This window comes from Xiphophorus hellerii, chromosome 15, assembly GCF_003331165.1.
Source record: "Xiphophorus hellerii strain 12219 chromosome 15, Xiphophorus_hellerii-4.1, whole genome shotgun sequence".
Taxonomy (NCBI): domain Eukaryota; kingdom Metazoa; phylum Chordata; class Actinopteri; order Cyprinodontiformes; family Poeciliidae; genus Xiphophorus; species Xiphophorus hellerii.
Window position 1 is genome coordinate 16,072,129 of NC_045686.1, and position 18,228 is coordinate 16,090,356.

General features: G+C 38.3%; 2 protein-coding genes across 3 annotated transcripts; both read right to left on the reverse strand.

Moving 5' to 3' along the window:
- On the reverse strand, positions 1-13,473 carry sec63 (SEC63 homolog, protein translocation regulator). 2 transcript variants are annotated; one of them, XM_032585084.1, is made up of 20 exons: positions 13,202-13,473; positions 12,471-12,570; positions 9,893-10,007; positions 9,628-9,740; positions 9,457-9,518; positions 8,675-8,733; positions 8,527-8,577; positions 8,322-8,430; positions 8,069-8,163; positions 7,196-7,328; positions 6,720-6,812; positions 6,475-6,620; positions 6,024-6,171; positions 5,803-5,885; positions 5,577-5,651; positions 5,321-5,479; positions 5,045-5,230; positions 4,762-4,962; positions 2,105-2,209; positions 1-1,062 (listed from the first exon to the last, which is right to left on the reverse strand). In XM_032585084.1, exons 1-20 carry the CDS (start codon positions 13,323-13,325, stop codon positions 925-927), a joined length of 2,295 nt encoding a protein of 764 aa, XP_032440975.1. In that variant the 5' UTR covers positions 13,326-13,473; the 3' UTR covers positions 1-924. The 2 variants fall into 2 exon arrangements, with proteins under 2 accessions (XP_032440975.1, XP_032440976.1); XM_032585085.1 differs by having other exon boundaries at positions 925-1,062; positions 5,583-5,651.
- Positions 13,474-14,773: 1,300 nt separating this feature from the next.
- On the reverse strand, positions 14,774-17,329 carry iyd (iodotyrosine deiodinase). Its single transcript, XM_032585335.1, has 5 exons — positions 16,944-17,329; positions 16,195-16,392; positions 15,933-16,092; positions 15,678-15,834; positions 14,774-15,520 (listed from the first exon to the last, which is right to left on the reverse strand). Exons 1-5 carry the CDS (start codon positions 17,125-17,127, stop codon positions 15,320-15,322), a joined length of 900 nt encoding a protein of 299 aa, XP_032441226.1. The 5' UTR covers positions 17,128-17,329; the 3' UTR covers positions 14,774-15,319.
- Positions 17,330-18,228: the final 899 nt, after the last annotated feature.

An 18,228-nucleotide genomic window follows, 5' to 3' on the forward strand; every position in this document is an offset into this window, starting at 1 on the left:
CCATTTCACTCTAAACTTTCAGATTTTTATTGCAGTCAAACAAAAAGTGCAGCACGAGTGTGAAATCTTTGTTTTGATGCACTTAATAATAGAGGGGAGAAAGTCAGAGTTTTAGCATACGATCTGCTGAAACCTGACTGCTTGACTGAAGCATTTCTACTTCCTCACGTGACAAATGGAGAAAAATAAAGGTCTCTTTAACACTGCAAGTCATTTCATTTGACTTGTTTAGAACCAATATACAAATTCATTAAAAAAACAAAAAGTACAAATGAAATACAGTTGTGATGCTGGAAGGAAAGGAAAACGGCAAAAATAAAAACTTGTGCAACCCCTGCACTCAAAAGAGAAAATGCTTCTTTAATATACGCCTCTGCAGATGAAGTGTACAACAGAAAGTTTCATAGGTGTGGAAAATATCGGCGCAGGAGGATTTTAAAACCGAGAGAGAGGAGGACAATGTCCTTACAGAGTTTGTTTGTTTCTGTTAGTTTTGCAAATGAATGCAGCTGTTATTTATCTGCCTCGAGGAAAAGAACCCATTTAATAATAATAGGTCCTTTAGTCCAAAGTTTGTTTTTTTTGTCTCTCATACCTGTACAAACACATACACTTTACACAGCACACACACTCACTTACTCACTCACGCACTCAGGCCTGTTAGTATTCACAGAAATGTCCGCCTGCAGCGGACGATGAAACACAAAGTCTCTATAGAAAGGAGGGAGATGGGAGCAGGCCCCGAGGGGACACAGTTTATGACATTGTAAAAGTAAAATTGTGGCGGGTTCTGAGTGTAGAAATTCTCCTCAGTGATTTATTCATTCGTGTGTTTTTGTTTATGGCAGGCACGGCTTCTCCTCGTCACTAGTGGATGAGCGGTCGCTCCAGGGGGACGGCCCCGACGCGTTCACGTCCGCCCCGTCAGTCGTTGTCCTCGTCTTCGTCGTCGCTCTCCTCGATGCCGTCGCTGTCCTCCTGCTCCTCGTCCTCCTCCTCCGTGTCGGGGATGTCCCACTGCGGGTGGTTGTCCAGCATGGCCTTGGCCTCGTGGACCTCCAGCTAAAGAAAACACACGTAGAAAAAAGACAGCTTTTAAAATAAAACAAAATAAAAATACAGGAAACCAGTTTTCTTATCTAACTAGGCCCGTAGAAATAGTTCAACAATAAATTTACTGATGTCGAGACGATGAAGAGAAACGTGCACCCCCAGAAGTGTGTAGACTAATTCTAGTCTGTTTGCTCGTCCAGCCAGAATCCACATAATCTGAACAGCCAGTAATATTCAAATATTGAAAAAGTTGTAATTTGTTGGTAATTTTTGAGAATTATCTGCTTTACTCTTAGGCAGCGCTTGCGTTAAAGTACAACTTTGACAGAACAGGATCAGTATTTTTGGGAGAACAATGAAAGACAAAAATATGGATTCTTGCTAACTACTCTTATTTTTGAAAGCTTTTTACTTTTTATTGGGAAAAATATTGTGCTTTTAATAGATTTCCTGATATATCAAATAATTTGGGAAAAAAATATTAAATCTATTATTCTTTTTTTTTTATGCCTGTTATATAAAACCTTTATTTTTTCATACACCTGTTAGCTTTTCCTGCAACATGCAAGTCAGTTTGTTCAATAAACATGTCACTAAAATATTAATAATACATAATAAAGTAATATCACATATAACAGATGTGGGAAAAAATTTGGATAACTTTTTCAAAGTCCCTAGCTGTAATGTGCTTGATACTAACATGTAACTCAATAACCAACACGTATTTTATGATCAAGTTACAATGCTCTTTGGTGCTTAAATTTACATACATGACCCAATTATTATAATACTTCATTTAAACAGAAATCCAGTAGCAAATACCACCATCATTTTTTGTTATAATTGCAAAGAATTGTATTAGTTTTTAATACATTTTTAATTGTTTGACAATATTCAATACCAGAAAAATGCTGTAGTTTTTGTTGTAATTCTTGCCTGTTTTAAAATAGAAAAAAAAAAATAGAAACTGAAGAGATAAAGTAGATTTGCTGTAAAATACAGCAAGAAAATAAAAAACACACTACGAACATATGAATAAACATCTCATCACCTTAAGTGGTTTGAACTGATCCAGACCCAGGTAGGAATCAGAACGGAGGATGACTGAGTACTGGTAGTTGCCTGCTTTGGATGGGGCTGGAAACTTTAGCTCCACCTGAAAAACAAAAACAAAAGAAGAAACAAAGGTTGAAACACGTTTAATTGTACTGAATGCTGGTCAATTTTCAAATAACTATTGCTCTCCCAAAGCGGAGATACGGGTCTAAAGACACTTTAGAGAAGAACCGTGTTTAAGCAGGAAGCATCAAATGCCTAAAAAGGATGCGGCCATTTAAAACAGACGTGATCGTTGACTAAATGGATTCTAAAATCTGATCTTAACTCTTCAAAATAAATCAAACCTCATTTCACATGTCCAAAATGTTATTTACCAAAACAAAACAACAACTCATTCAACTTAAATTTGTCACATAATTAAAATTAAAAAAAAAACTGTAAGTTATAGGTTAAGAGGGGTGCTTCAAGATAAACACAGAACCTCAGATTAAGTGCAAAAATAATCCAATATTTAAAACTGTAAATGATCTCCAACACACCGGAGTCATGGGTGACTCGATGCCTTGTCGTTGGAATTTCAAATCTACACTGGTGAGACTACCTGAAGCGAGGCTAACCAACATTGTTAACCTCTGCTTTTATAACTGGGCAGCTAACATGTTATGTTCCTTTAACTACTGGTCACCATCCAAAGAGGATACACATCCAACTTGTTGGCAGGTGATGGAGCCAAATTTGGTCCAGCACACTCCCCTAAACTCTTTACTGGGTTATTCCTCTCCATTATCTGTTGATAAACCTGTAGTTAATCCGGTGATCTGTCACAGGTGTCGGATTAACTAGGCTAGGCTAATCTGGACTACTTAGGTGTAAGATCAGGTCAGCAACAACGTCAGTGTTTGCCGTTTTTCTGTTTAAAGCTCCATATTATCCAGCCACTTCTAATCCTTTCCATTAAGAAAATATACAGAGGACTTGTAACCCACAGGTTATTGGCATCTGTACTTAGAGTCAGTCCATTTCCAGCCGAGTTCCTATTTTGATGGTCGTCTTTTCAAAACAATCCACCTAAAGTGTTTGTTTACAACTGGCCCTGCTCCTCTTGTCAACTCAGAAAGAAAAATATTGCTTTAAGATTGTAATTTAACATTAAATGTGATTTTGCACAAGGCTGCAGCAAACTGAAGCTGAACAGTTTTTAAATGAAGTTTCCATAAAACCACTGCATTGCTGTCATTTAGAGAGAGAAAGATGGCTCCACTGTAAAAGCTCACCTTACAAATGGTCTTCTGAAAGGAGGGGGCAGCGGTGTGTGTAGTCAGAAATTAACCAACTCATCGTGATGACAGGGCTTGACTATAAATATTACCAATTCTACATCAGGCTGTGATTAGCAGCTTGTGCAAATACATACAGTAAACATCTAATTATCAGCACAATGAAGCTTTTTATTATTCATCGTGAGCGAGTTGAACATGGCTGCTGTGAACAGCCCCAGTCTGGGCTGCCGGAAACACATCTGCCACATACGCAGAGCCTTAAATCCCACAATGCAAGCATAGGAGAATCTATCGAGGTGACTGATTGGTACCCAGTGACCCGTCATGCATGAAAGGGGGCAGCTCCCATAGCGACAGCTGGCCGCGCAGTGTTACACGGAGCCCTCATTAAGCTTTTACATTCCTGTCAATCTGGGCTGTTGTTGGTGAAAACTGTTCTGGATAAACATGCGCAAACTCCTCGGAGGGAGCAATGCTGAGTGCAAAGGCCGGCTTAGCAACACGATGTGATGTTGATGGGTGCGGTGTAACAGAAACTACAGATGCACCGATCAGAAAGTTTGAGCAAATTAAGAAAAAAATAAAAATAAATCGTGATGAAGCGATTGTTGAAATAATTGTCAGCAATTTTGTGATCAAAAAATGGCCATTTGCAAAGAGAAGTGTGCAAAAAGAACATACATTTTGCATTTAAGATAAAAAAATGTAAAAAAAAACTTTGTAAATATGTTTTACCCCAAACTCCTTACGTTTTTGCTTCACTTGGTTAAAATTTTGTTTAAAAGAAATAAAAAGTCTTATTATGCACCTTTTGCTACCCAATTATTAATTGGTTAATTAAAAAACAACAAACAGGTTAGCCCACACTGTATTGATGTTAACTCAAACAGAAAAAGCTTGAGTGTTCACATGTTAATGTTAGAAGTATTGTTTAGCTGCAGATGCATCCTTTGTGACAAATGATAAAGGAATGCTACGTTAAAGTTATGTCAATGCATTTTATACAAAATGTTTATTTTCTTATTTAACAAAAGAAATGAATTGTTTATCTGAATCTTATAATGCAGTGGTCCCCAACCACCGGGCCCAATTGGTACCGGGCCGCGCAAGAAATAATGAACTACTTCCGGATCTTTTCTTTTGAAAATCCTAAACCGGATTTTACCGGTTATGTCTTGCACGTCAAAATTGAGCCAACTTGCAGCAGAATGAGTAACAAAACAACATCTGAGTAGTGCGCACCCTCCCCCCCCTCACATTTTGCGCTTCCTCCAAATTTATTTTGAAAACATCGCACCAATACTGAAAATAGTAGTGAGAGGAAAATGCGCTGACTTTCCACAACACCTTTTCAGAAGCACGGTCTCACCTCCTCTGAGTCTCTTAGTGTGCAGACGTGGTAGGGCATGGAGACGAGCGTCTGATCTCTGCGGTCGGCGATGTACAGCCACCACCACTCCTGCTTCTCCTCTGGAAAGTAAAGGCTGTAGACGGGGTGCGTCACCTTCGACTTCGTTTCCAGCAGCGCCCGCTCTCGCCGCTGGATGCTCTGCTGCAGCGCCTCCCACTCCTGAAAGGTTGGATGAAACAACATTTAGTTGAAGGCAAGCTCACGTTCTCTTATTTAGTGTCGATAAAAGCGTCACACTGACCTCCTCGTCGTCTCCACCACCGCCCTCGTCGACTTCGGTGTCGCTTTGTTTGTCGCTCTCTTCGTCTCTTTCGCTGGGAGAATCCTTGTTGGTTTCGCCTTCGTCCGACTCGCTGCCTTTATCTGAAGCTTCGTCGTCTTCTTCCTTCGTCGTGGATGCTGCAGCTGATGTTGTAACTGCCATTTCCTGAGACATTGTAAACATTTCAATAAACTGAACCAAGACAATTGTCATTGTTACAAAGAGTCGCATTTAGCCAAGATTTTAGATGCTTACATTTCCTGCCACATTGCCATTAGCCTGCTTGCTTTTAACGGGAGCAGGCAACGCTTTCTTCTTGGTTAATTTCTTCTTCTTGGACTTGGCTGTCTTCTTGGCCCCTTTGTTCTTGCTCTGCCAAACTTTAGTTTTGGCTTTATTCGTGTCTCCCTGATTCTGAATTTAAGACAAGATTAAAAGTTGTCATTTATTTATGGTGGGATTTTAACAAATGCTGAAGTTTTCCGTCTGCAGATGAAAGATGGCGGGTTACCCTTACTGCTTCCTCTGTATTGGCTGTCTCCTCTCCGTGACATATTGATGCTTCCTGCTCCTTCTCAAACATATCCTGCAAACAATGAACAGTAGGACGACATGACACTTTTAAAGCCTTAAATATAGCAAACTGCACCCTCTACTGGTGACCAGAAGTAGTATATAAACCACAAAAAGCATTTCTTTCTATTAAGTCTCAGCATTTCGCCAAATGAAATACTTACTGCCATACGCTTCCTGGTGAGGGTGACTGTTACTGTGACGATTGAGCCCGCGGTGATGTTACTGCTATCCTCATCATCAAGGACTAGCAAACATAAAGAAAAAGGAGAATAGCAGCTAAACTTAACCGATCTATACTTAAAATGTCACATTTTCCACCCAGAAGCACTTTGAAGACAAGTTCCCATGAAGCAAATGTAGATGAAAAATTGTCTGGACTAACCCTGTAGCTTGATGCCCATTGTGATATGAGGGAAGCTGCCCAGAACAGCCATGACCTCGTCGTACTTCTCCTCCCCAAGGAAACGCAACATGCTGCGTCTGTCCGAGTCCTTCAGACTCACCAGGTCCTGCAGCGTCCGCACCTTATACTGCACAGGGACGCATCAGAGGACAGGAAGAGAACAAGTCCTTAGGGTTTCATACTAAATAAATAACTCAAATACACTAAATTAGTAAACTACAAAATAATCCATAAACAGATGTTACTTTGATGCTAACTTTTTTTTGTTGTTGAAGTAATCATATTTAATCCTTTTGGTTTTGTACTTCAAGGCTAAAAATAATTTCTAATTTTGTCTACCGTCATCATAAATAATCTAAAAAAAGAACAATAATAAAGCAACCCATGACTCAGATTTGAGCAACTTTTCCTTTCCTGTGTTAGAGCCTACCTTTTTAGAAATGCAGTAGCGAAGATGCTCCTCTTCGAAATGAGGCAGCTGCAGCAACGGCGACTTGGTCTCCTGCAGGCCCTGCACGATCATTTGGGTCAGCTTCATACAATTCTCAATGGTCACCAGTCTGGGAGCGGGGAAACCTAGAGACGAATAAGCAAGTGTGCGCAGATTATTTCTAGCAGAAAGGAAACGGAGGCACCGTGATGCTGAGTAGGGGTTGCAACCATCGCTGTGTGTACCTCCTCTGCTGTTAGCCATCATGGTGAGCTGACAGCCAACGTTGATCATCTCCTGAAGAAGAGCTGGACTCTTCCTCACCACAAATCTTTGATCTGGTGAAGAAATACAGAGAACATGTATGATCTTTCTAAGTGTATACCACTTTTACAATAAATCACATGTGAACAGCTTATTTCTCCATGTCTTGGATTTTTATTAACTTTTCCTTCCGTGTGTTTGAATTTCCTCCAGTTTATCAAACGCACTGCAGCTTGTGGGGCTGTTTTAGTTCCTGGAACCCTCAAGAATTCATTCTCAAACACCTCTGCTACTTCAGAGACTTTTATAAACATATGCTTGCTATACCCAAAATTATATTTTCAAAACTGCACCACCACAAAAAGGGATGCAAACAAAAAGCTTCACGAGTGTTTGAATTTAAAAGAACAATGGATGAACTGAAGACTTAAAATGTAATTCAACTGATCAGTCCTACCTTCCTCTAAATCCTCCGACACCTCCATGCGGGCCAGATGTGAGAGCACCAACACCCTGGCCTTGAAGCTGTACGGATAACAGAACGGAGGCTCTTTCTTCTTCACGTTGATATTCCCTAATTCACGGATCAACTGCAACAAATGCACAGGCAAAAAATACTGAATCCTAGGTACATTCTTTGAGGTAGATAATAAACTGTAGAGATTTGCTTAGCTAAAATGTGGTAAAAGATTCTGACGGGGTCTCGCTTCCCACTATACATGAATATTTAAGTATTTTCTCAATTCTTAACCCCTTAATTGATCATTGTAGTGATTACAGTCTGTCTCTTTCTCAAAACAAGCAAACATGATGTTTATGTTGGCCTGGATTCAGGAAGAACAAAAATTCAGAGCAACAGAGATTCATATTATTCTTTATGGATTACCGTAGAACTATCGGATCAATACACGTTTTCCAATATTCCTTTTGAATAAAAATCACACTACAAACTTCAATCCTCATCATAAACAAAAATCCACAGATTTTTCCAGTTTCTAGCCCTTAAAATGCCAGTTTGAAGTTTTTTTGGCTGTATTATTTTCAGATTATCCAAAACTGAACTTGTGTTGTATTTATAATAAGATGATTTTCTTTCTTCCTTCCATATGCAAATTGGTAATTTGGCAGTTCATTGCAAGAACATGGGGAGGAAGGGGCATATTTAAATGGGAACCAGCAGCACAGGCTCACAGGAATGAGGATGTGCCAAAGCAAGTAAAAGTTTATTTCTTCTGCACACAGCTAAAACAAAAGTAACACTAAAGTTCTGCCCAGAGACCAAAAACTTTTCCTGACTGTCTTTGAATCTCCAGAAAAGATGCATTTCTACCTGCGGCACTTCGACGTTGTCTGTGGGTCTTATGGTTGCCTCTTTATTGCTGCGAGGGTCAAATTCACAGGCTGCAGTCAGGACCATGGTTAATCCTGGATGACACAAAAATGCTATTACGTGACACACCTGAAGTTAAATGTTAAAAGATCTACCAACAAAGTACCAGAGCCTCAAAACTTTTAAAAATATGAAAAATCTTTAAAAAAAAAACTATGTATGTGAAAATACTTTCAGTCGAGATTAAACTCACGTTTCATGTTCATGTTTGGTGTTTTGTATATAAAATGCATAAAAAGTTGTGTAGTGCTGATGAGGATCTGGTCTCCACTGTATCGGATTGAGCGGTACCACCATGTGCCCTAAAGCAAGTAGGCAAAAATGAAGCAAAGTTAATTAGAAGAACATTATAGTTGGTACAAAACCTAACTTAAAAAGAAATTGTGCTTAAAGCTTACCACAACTACAGGAAGGATGACCATGAAAGCAAGGCCATAGACCAACAACACCTGGAGAAAAAGAAGTCTCTCTGTTAGTATAGGTCATTGTGTGACATCAGATGAATGGAATAAAAAAAAGTGTTATTTCTAGCTATAAAATTTATACCAGCATGGAGTTCTTCTGGTCCACAATCCAGGCAGGCAAAGCGATACCAAAGCTGGTGGCTGGAAGAGGAGAGAGAAAATGGACCAAAGCAGAAAAAAAGTTTTTTTGTGTGTTTTTTACACCTCCTGCCAGGTTTATTTTCAAAAACACTTTATGAAGTTAAAGCTGAAGTCTGTCTAGTACATTTTTCATGGAATCATTGTTAATGGAAAAGCATGACTCAATATTTAACAGGTTAAATATTGGGCATGTTTTTGCTAATGTGCAAATTTTGGGCAGTCAGCCATTCCCATTTAACTTTATTCTATCTTAATTTAATCAAATTGTGAAAATGATGTTACTATCCAAGTGAATCAATAGTGCATTGAAACCATAATGCATATAGTTAAATAAGTACTTGTTAAGTTGCATGGAAATGTTATAGTCTATTATTTGAGGATTTCACTAATGACCAAATTATGGCCAGTGTTAATTTATTTACAGTTCAACCTCATATGTAACATTATGCAATTATTATTAAAAGTTTTTGTAGCACAAGACCTAATGCCAAGAGCTGCCCCTTATTTTCATGCTGGAGGAGGCAGTTAATCCATATGTTTTCAGTTTTAAAAAGCTTGCTATTTTCACTGCACATTTTGTGGTATGGCATAAAATCAAAAGGGTTCGTTATAAATAAATAAAACAACTTCTGGAGGAAATGCACCAACCAGGAGTTTTCTAAAGTTGTGGGTATCGGCATAGCAATGCAAAGATTGGGGTCGACACAGGTAGCTTTAACTTACCTCCTGGACCATCTGGGTTACCGTACAGTTCCCAGTTCTGTCGCGACTGTTCATTGGTAAGACTGCAGAAACAACCAAACGACAGAATATGTTCAACAAATACAAAACACTGACAATGTTGATTTGACCAAATCACTAAGTAATTAAATAAATTTTAAAAAACCCACTTACGCAGCATAGGCTTTGGCAATTCTCATAAACATGACGTCATCGCCACCTTTGTCAGGGTGGTACTTGAGCGACAGTAGATGATACTGCTTCTTAATTGCTTGCACCTTCGCACCCTGGAGTCAAGAACACAATCACACCAACGAGTTCACATCAAGATGTTCACTTTTCAAGACAAACCTAGGTTTGATTTTCTGGATGCTGCATAACTCTCTAATTATTAAAGTGATTGTGAAAAAGACAAACTAATTGTTGGGATGGAATTTACCGGTTCCAAGTTGAGGACTTCATAAGGGTTGTACTCCTGGTAGTCCCTGTCCAGCTTGGACACCTTGTAGGCTAGCAGAAGGAATACAGCCCACCCAAAAAGCAAGGCCACTTTTCTAAAAAAAAAAAAAAGGGATCAAACACAAATCACTCATCAAACCCTTGTTTATTCCAAGAAAGAATAAGCATGGTTTTCTTTTTTCATGCTGTTGGGATAGAGGGATGGAAACTAGAGTGTTAAAATGCTTAAAAAGGGTAGTAACAATTGTGACAGAGGATTAGATGAGAATTTTTAAATCTTACAGTTTTAGTCAAGCTGTACGACATTTTATTTGTCACTCAATTGCTCACCCTGTCAATATTGGGATAAATAACTGAATCTCCATTGGTGTCTGAAAGAATCCTAAAGATAACCACAAATCCCCAACTGGTCTTTCGTCTCTCCGGATGATACAAACGTAATCTGGCCACTAGAGATGTGCTCTCGTCTTCTGAGAAAATAGGAAAATAAGGATTTCACAATCTCTTTCCTTTTCACTCATTGGTCCAAATATTAATGGAGCAAACTGATCCATTCTGGATCAAAGCTAACAAACAGTCTTGAGACCAAACTGAGCAGCTGCTTTAAGCTTATAAAGACGCATTTTAGCAGATAATACATTGGAGAGTGACAAAGAAAACAAAATGAGTACATGTATATGTAAAAGCACCGCTTCTGAATTCAACAGATCTGCTACAAAAATTTGTTTTTCAACTCAAAGTCACTCCTTAACATCCCTAGCAGCAATTTTCCCATCAGAGAGGAAACCTGTCATCAGGAAATAGAAATAGAAAACTAATTACAATCGATTCATCTCTACTGAGCAGAAGGTCACAAAAGTTCTGGCATCCTTATTGTTTTGTCATTTACAGATAGATTTTGAACTTGATACCATGACAATGGCAAAAGTAAGAAAATATATGCCCAGAATTTGTTACCATAACAACGGATCACTAGTTTACACCAGCTCAGATGGCACAAATACGCAAAATGTTTTCCTATAAAGATTGTGAAACAGTGATGAGCAGAGAGAAGTGATGCGACTTTTCAATTTGAAGAAACAGACAAGCATGCCGTAAATCTTCATCAGCACTCATGAAAGCTGCACAACAGAAATATTGCTGCTAAACATAGTAATGATGATATTAGTCATGTTGTTCTCGTGTCTTTTGACGTCTCCAACTCTCTCTGTGACCACATTGGAAGCTGTCATCTGTGAGAATGTGACTTCGTCCACCAGGCCACATAGCTTGTTGGCATGCAAAATTCAACACTCTGATTACAACAGTCGAATATAAATGCTCAATTAATTTTATATCTAGTGATACTGTAACGAGAAGCTATTTGGAAACATGCAGGCCAAATCAGTATCCCACAAAAATCCTAAAAACCAAATATTAGATTTTAGAGGGTAAACAGGATGTGACTGTAATGACAGAGGAAAAGTTTAATGTGGGCGGCAGAAGACAAATTGTTGAGAAGCTGCTATAAAAGCTCACAGAGATTAAACATAAACAGCTCTGAGAAAACATGGGGACATGTCAGGAAACAAAACATGTTTAGAGAGACAGCAAACATCACCAAGAGATTTAAACAAAATAAAAGGTCATTCATATAATTCCCCCTTGGCGAGCTGAACTACACCATCCAACGCCTGACCTTTTAACACACATCACAAAATATTGACGCACTGAGCGAACAGCACCAAAGAACAATATTCACACACACTAGTTATTAGGGAGAATATTTGTATAATTGTGGAGTGTAAAAGTCATAGAATGGGTACTTAGTAAAATGTCACCAGCTGTGGAGAAAATGCATGTAGCACAAAAAAAATCTCCAGCGGGTGGCTGGCCGTGAGAAGAGGGAATGATTTCTTAAAAGAACAAAAAGGCATTTTCAGAACATGGCTTTTCATCTTTCGGTGGCTGTACTGCACAGTAATAGAAAAACGCACATGTCATCCGATCTTATGCAGTTCTTTAGAAAAAAAAAAGACAACACCAAGGTCCAACAAAGGATATTTTACAGTGGGGACTTTATATCAACAAATCATCGCTTAGAACTAAAGTAAATAGAAAAAAAATTAAAACTGACTGACTGAAAAACATCTGATGTTACACAGACAAGAGAAAAAGAACACTCTTAAAATGTTGGACATTTTTTTATTAAGGGGCTTGGGTGATGAGGTTTCCAAGGTGGAGATTTAAAATATTAAGCATCTCAAAAGTAAGGTGTTAAACTCTCGACCTCTACTCCAGAACTGAATATGTTTGATTCAAATGTAAGACAGACATTCCCCTCCTGTAAGTGTTGCTTGGATTTTCATGTATGAGAACTTTCCTCCCCACATAGTTACTGTCGCATGTGACTGAAGTTCACAGCAAAAGCAAGTAAATTGATCTGAAGAGCCAAATGCTCCAAACTGTGGCCATAGTGCTACAAAATGCTTCCATAAACCAGTCAGAAATGGTGTCCTGCAGTGCGTCAGGCTTTTAGCTCATCTTAAAAACCATCAAACCCAGGTGTCTGCACTCACTTTAGTGTCGGGACGATGCTCTGCTGAGACTTCATCAGCCTGAGCCGATACCACAGGCACCGGCCATGTACCCTCCTCAAGCTCTTCAGACGCAGTTGTTCTGAAAGGAAGATGGAGAGGGAGCAGTTATGGACACATCAGCACTATCTGAATGATAACACTACCTGAACTACATCAGTTAGATAACAAAAAGAGGTGAAATGTTAAACACAGAGGTATAGGTAAGATTTAATTTAACAGAATGGATCATTTTAGGCATCAATATAGAAGGACTGTAACACAGCAACAAACTGGTGAGCTTTGTCAGATTTGGTTACGTCAGAACATCTCTGTTGTATACAAACAGATACCAGGAGTAAGATAAGAATACTCCATAATAAGACTTTTAAAAAGACAAACTTGAGATGCTGAGAAAACAACACTACTACTAAATTGCAGCTTTACATTAAATAAGGAATTGGCTTCATGATTACATCCAAACACGGGCTATAAAGTCAGGTGTTTGGATGCCAAAACAGAAAGAAAAAAAAGACATGTGCATCATATTTCTGACGTTTGTTAGCTTCTGTTTGCACAATGACATATTTCCTGGCTGTGAAAATAAGAAAATCTCAATTAATTTTTTTTTTTTACAAGTTGATATGTTTCCATAGCATTTAGCAATCGTGTAGGCAGGGTTACTAGGTTAACGAGCGATATAAGATAACAGACAGCCAACCACCGGGCCTTACCAGCGTTCTGATCCCGGGGCCACAGGTAATATGTGGCCGGGATCACAATAAGTCCGACGAAGGACGTGAGAAAATAGAAAAACGTATTGCCGCTGTCATCGTACTGGAACTGTTGTCCGGCCATTTCGAAGCGGCGCTGGGGTCGCCCTTGTTCCCCACCGTTGCGTGTTTGTCCCCCTCAGAGCCCCAAAATGTGACAGACTTTAGGTTGTCTAGCCTGCTAGCATCCAGCCGAGAGAGCTCGATGCCTCGGTGTACGTGGTGTACGCCTGCGCAATGTGGCTTTTCTTCTTCTCTTCAGGAAGGGCAGGACACACACAACGGCAGCGCATTGGTTCCCCCCACAGGTCCCTGTTTAAAAGTTGGGGGCTGTCCTATATTTTAGTTAAATATGTCTGGTTTAAGTACAAACAGTAAAATAACATTTTATGCACAGCTTGAAATAGATTTTAAATAGGCAACAACACAGTTAGATACGGAAGAGGATTAGGGCCACCGAAAAAAAATAAAAAAAATAATTCTGATTTTAAAGTCAGAATTCTGAGTTTAAAGTCAGAATTCTGAGATTAAAGTCAGAAAGTCAGAATTCTGAGATTATAGATAAAGAATAAAGATAAAGAATTTAATCTCAGAATTCTTTTTTTTTTTTTCGGTGGCCCTTATCCTCTTCCGTAGCTAGATGGATAAATCATGACAAGTAATAAAGTTACTGTTTATGGATTGTGATCATGTCTTAAATTTACACTACAGAAAAAGGTTTCCTTCACTTTTCGAATCTAAAAATATCCTTTAGAGCTAGAATTGGTGAATTGTTGCTTCGCATTCATACTGTGAAAGGCAATATTTCATTCAGTGTAGAGTTTTATTATCCAAATTCAACTCTATTCAATAGCTAATAGACATACAGTTTTAATTGCTTGTTTTAAGTTCCAGCTGGGGCCTTTTTGGACTTAGTTTTGATGTTCTTTAAGTGCATTTATAGGTTCTTTCTTGGGTACTCATGTCCTAATCCAAAAGCATGTTTGTAAGTTTGATCAGCCTCATTAAATGTTCGTTGAGTGTGTGTATTTGTATTGCTACATTTATATAACAGGAAAAAGTAGACCAAATCTGACATTTTTGGCAATATTTTTTGGATAGCATGGACACACATAATATGCACAAATCCAGTTTTTTCATATATAATTCAGATCCAATGTTTTTCAATGCAACCTAATGCAACCTAAATCTGAACCGTCATGTTGCATTTCATCCAACTTAGCAACACTGAAATGTGATAAGAGCAAATGTAAAACAAGGTGCAAAGAAGCCTCCACCTTCTGCAAACAATGTGTTGCATGTGACATTGTATCATCTTCTGTGCAGGCGTTTCACTTCAGGGCTGTAGACTGTACATAAAGTCTGATAGTGGTCACATCTAAATGATGTCAGTTATATCACAACAAGTTGGATCTCAGCAACAAATCAGAATTGAGTATTAACATGTTGAGGGTGTTCCCCACTTCTCACCTTTTAATTGATGCAAATAGGCACTCCCTGCCTGTGATCTTTAAAAAGTTAAGGTACAGAAAATGGATGGAAAATAATTATTTATTTCAACCCAAATATTACATGTTTAGTGAGCCAACACCAATTTATCTTTTCAACCCACTCTTTGGTAGTCGTGGGCAGCAGTATTAAACATTTATTTCATTTTACCACAGTATTGCCTTGACATGCAGTTTCAAGTGAGCAAGCAATAATGGTTTAGAAAACAGAACCACTAGCTGATGTCTTAAGAATCACAGAGTTAAGTGTTATACCTACTGAACATACAAATTTAATGAGCAAAAATTGGGAATACAACAAAAATATCAGCATTCACACTTTTTACTTACTGCTTTATTAAAAAACAAAATAGAAGAGCAATACCATATAGTTTCCTACATAGATGACTGAGAGTATTCTTGAGTGGAGAATATACGTCAACATTAATACACTTTTTTGTGCCATTTAAACTACTGAGGATACAAAAAATACCAACTAAAACCAATTTTATTTTTTCTTTGCAGCCATAAGTAGTTTTAAAATTTTAAAAGCATTTGTTCTTCAAAAGACATTTGAACACTTTTCCACATTTTATATTCTCTGATTTGTTCCGGTGGCCACCATGATCTCCTCCAGATTTTTCCGTTTCAAATCTGGCACAGTGGCGTCAGCTGCAGGATAACCCACAGGAAGCAGCATCAGCAGCTTCTCGTTGACCGGCCGCTTGAGGAGGAGCCTGAGCTGAGGGCCACAGTTTAGGGGCGTCGTTGTGACGGTTACTAGGCCCACATTCTGACAGACAGAAAATCAGATTCTTTGTTTGAGATTATACTGTGTTTTTGGAAAAATGTTCAGAGAATGTAATTGTGCATTTGGAAAAATAATTAAATAAATGTTTTCATTTCATTTAGTGTCATTTGTATCTCATAGAATATTTTGTATTTCTAACCTGCAGAGCAGCCAGGAGGATTCCACAAGATATAGAGACACTGATTTCATTGTAATAATGGGTCTTTTTCTTTCCATTTGGTAGAATCCCATAAGTCTGTTTAAAAATGAGAATCAGGTATGGAGCAACATCCAAATATTCCTTAATCCAGTTCGTCCTGTATTGCAGAAACAAGTGTGATTTATGTGGCATATATTGTCCTTTTAATCATAATCATAATGGTAAAAAAGATGTGGAGTAAGTAAATATGTTCACCTTAACCTGGCCAAATCATGGACCCACTTATCTCCCATCCTCTGGCGGTAGTTCACCTCCTCTTCTTCTTCCACAATAAGTCTGATCTTGTGCTTTGTGTCCAGATCTGACACTACAACAAATGTCCAGGGCTCCGTGTGAGCACCACTTGGCGCTGTCCCTAAACAGAGATGGAACACATTAATAAACAAACTGATCCCAGTTATGATGGCCTTTGTTGATCCTCAAATGCAGCAAAAAGTCAAACTGATATGTTCCGTGCCTGCAGTGAGGATGACCCTATCGATGACTTCTCGTGGGACTGGCTCGGGGCTGATGAATCTGACAGATCTCCTCTGGTTCATCAAGGAGTAAAAATCCTTGGACCTCTGCAGCATGGTCTCCTCCGAGTAGCGCTGTGGTGAATAGGGAACATGTGCAAGCTCTTCCTCTTTGTTGTTCTCCACCCATTCATCGTCATCTAAAATGATGTCAAAGAAATGAAACGTGATGCCTATGACATTCATTTGTTAATCAGGGAATCTAAATAAACAAGGAGACAGACAACATATAGTCTGCCATAACAAGGCACAGAGCTCTGATGCCCTTCAGATGTATAAACTTTAATTATCTAGCTATAATCGGTTGGAACTAGTATCAATAGTTCCAATTGATACCAGTTATCGTATACTCAATACGTTATTCAAAGTAGTTTAAAAAGTTTATGTCTAAGGAAATCCAGTAGATTCCATTGATGCATGGGTACTTTTCAACCTGGGTGATGTAATGTGGATTGAATTTATGCATAATGTATGAAGGTTTTAAACACAAGAAACTTCCCCATGCTTGTTTAGCTCATTATTTATTTTTTTATTTGTTAATATGACTGTTAGTGTTGTATGTCCATTTTTAATTATCGCTTGTTTTTTTCCCTTATTTTAATTTATGTAAAGCCTTTTGCATCCAATGCAAGCATGCAAAACATGAAAATCCTATTTTTCTTTGACTAGTAAAAAGGAAACTGGAATTTACCTCCTCTTGTTATTTCTGTGTCATCCTGCAAGTCCTGATCCACCCAGGGTCTGAACTCCTTTTTTGTGGTTTGCCCTGCTACTCTCGGACTGGTCTCTGGTGTCCGAGATTTCAGAAACAAAAAGCCGGCCACAACGCACAGGACCAGAGCGAGGACGGGTGTGAGTTCAGACAGGAGAGCCATGACTGACTGAGCAGCTGCCAGTAGGAGTGGAACTACTGTACCTTTGCTGAGTGCAAACCTCGTGTTATAAAATGCTTCTCTGTTATCTGAAGTGAGCCTTTATGCTGAGTCAGAACATGGGATAAGGCACATGAGCTTGGCACCCTGTTGAAGTAGAAAAAAACATTTCCACGGTTCACCAGGTCATGAAAAAAACAACAAAAAAACCCCATAAAAGTCTGCAAGTTTAAGTTTCAAAGTCCTATACCGAGGTTAATATTCCACTTTGTTCTCCCTGTGCTACAAGCTGAATAGTACATGCAAATTGAAACACTTAACAAAAACCTTCAATAAAATGTTCATTTTCATGGAGCAAATGAAATAAAAGTGTTTGGGATATAAGCAATTTTTCTGTTATGTTTTATTGATTGGTCTGAAACAAACAGATTTGGAAATCTTAGGAGCTTCTAAAAAGAGGTGTGTTCAAATTCAAATGCATCTGCCTTTGAATCTGTCAGTGTGATTGAATTGAATTGAATCTGATTGATTTGTTTTTTATTTTGTAAAAGGGCCTTGAGATATTTATTGTGAATTGGTGGTATATAAATAAACTAAATTGTATTGGAAAAAAAATCTAGTTTTTTGAACAACACACTTTGAATAAGTGCAGTTTATGGAACTAGGGTTAGGGTTAGGGTTACATTATGTATTCTAAGAAAATGTTTAATTTATCTCCATCTTTCTTGAAAAAACACCTGTGAAAATTCCAATAAGGGTCAATCATCTTTACTTGTTGACCAAATTTATACCATTCCTGAATGTTAACTACTGAAGTTCCAAAAATGAGGAGTGTATCTATTTTGAGCCAGCACCATGAGATTTGATTTAATTAAGAAAAACTTATTGAAATATCTCTCAGTGACGAACAATTCAAACAATAACACAATCTGACCTATCATAACGTTATGGATTAATTCGGACAATAGATGGCGCAAAAATTCTTTCGCCAAGTTTTTTTTTTTTCTCTAAATGAGAAGGATATAAATAAGGATACTGAGATTTTGTTTGTTTGTAGCTATACAAACAAGAACACTTGTACAATTATTTTTGGCACTAATAATC

What these genes read in the sequence shown, in the direction of transcription:
- sec63 (XM_032585084.1), bottom strand. Translation starts at nt 13,325, where the DNA reads ATGGCCGGACAACAGTTCCAGTACGATGACAGCGGCAATACGTTTTTC. An exon ending in ACCAGAAGAACTCCATGCTG is followed by an intron (nt 8,578 to 8,674) that starts GTATAAATTTTA and finishes CTTTTTCTCCAG; the next exon opens with GTGTTGTTGGTCTATGGCCT. An exon ending in ACCAAACATGAACATGAAAC is followed by an intron (nt 8,164 to 8,321) that starts GTGAGTTTAATC and finishes TGTGTCATCCAG; the next exon opens with GATTAACCATGGTCCTGACT.
- iyd (XM_032585335.1), bottom strand. Translation starts at nt 17,127, where the DNA reads ATGGCTCTCCTGTCTGAACTCACACCCGTCCTCGCTCTGGTCCTGTGC. An exon ending in CACAGAAATAACAAGAGGAG is followed by an intron (nt 16,393 to 16,943) that starts GTAAATTCCAGT and finishes ACATCATTTTAG; the next exon opens with ATGACGATGAATGGGTGGAG. An exon ending in TAGGGTCATCCTCACTGCAG is followed by an intron (nt 16,093 to 16,194) that starts GCACGGAACATA and finishes ATCTCTGTTTAG; the next exon opens with GGACAGCGCCAAGTGGTGCT.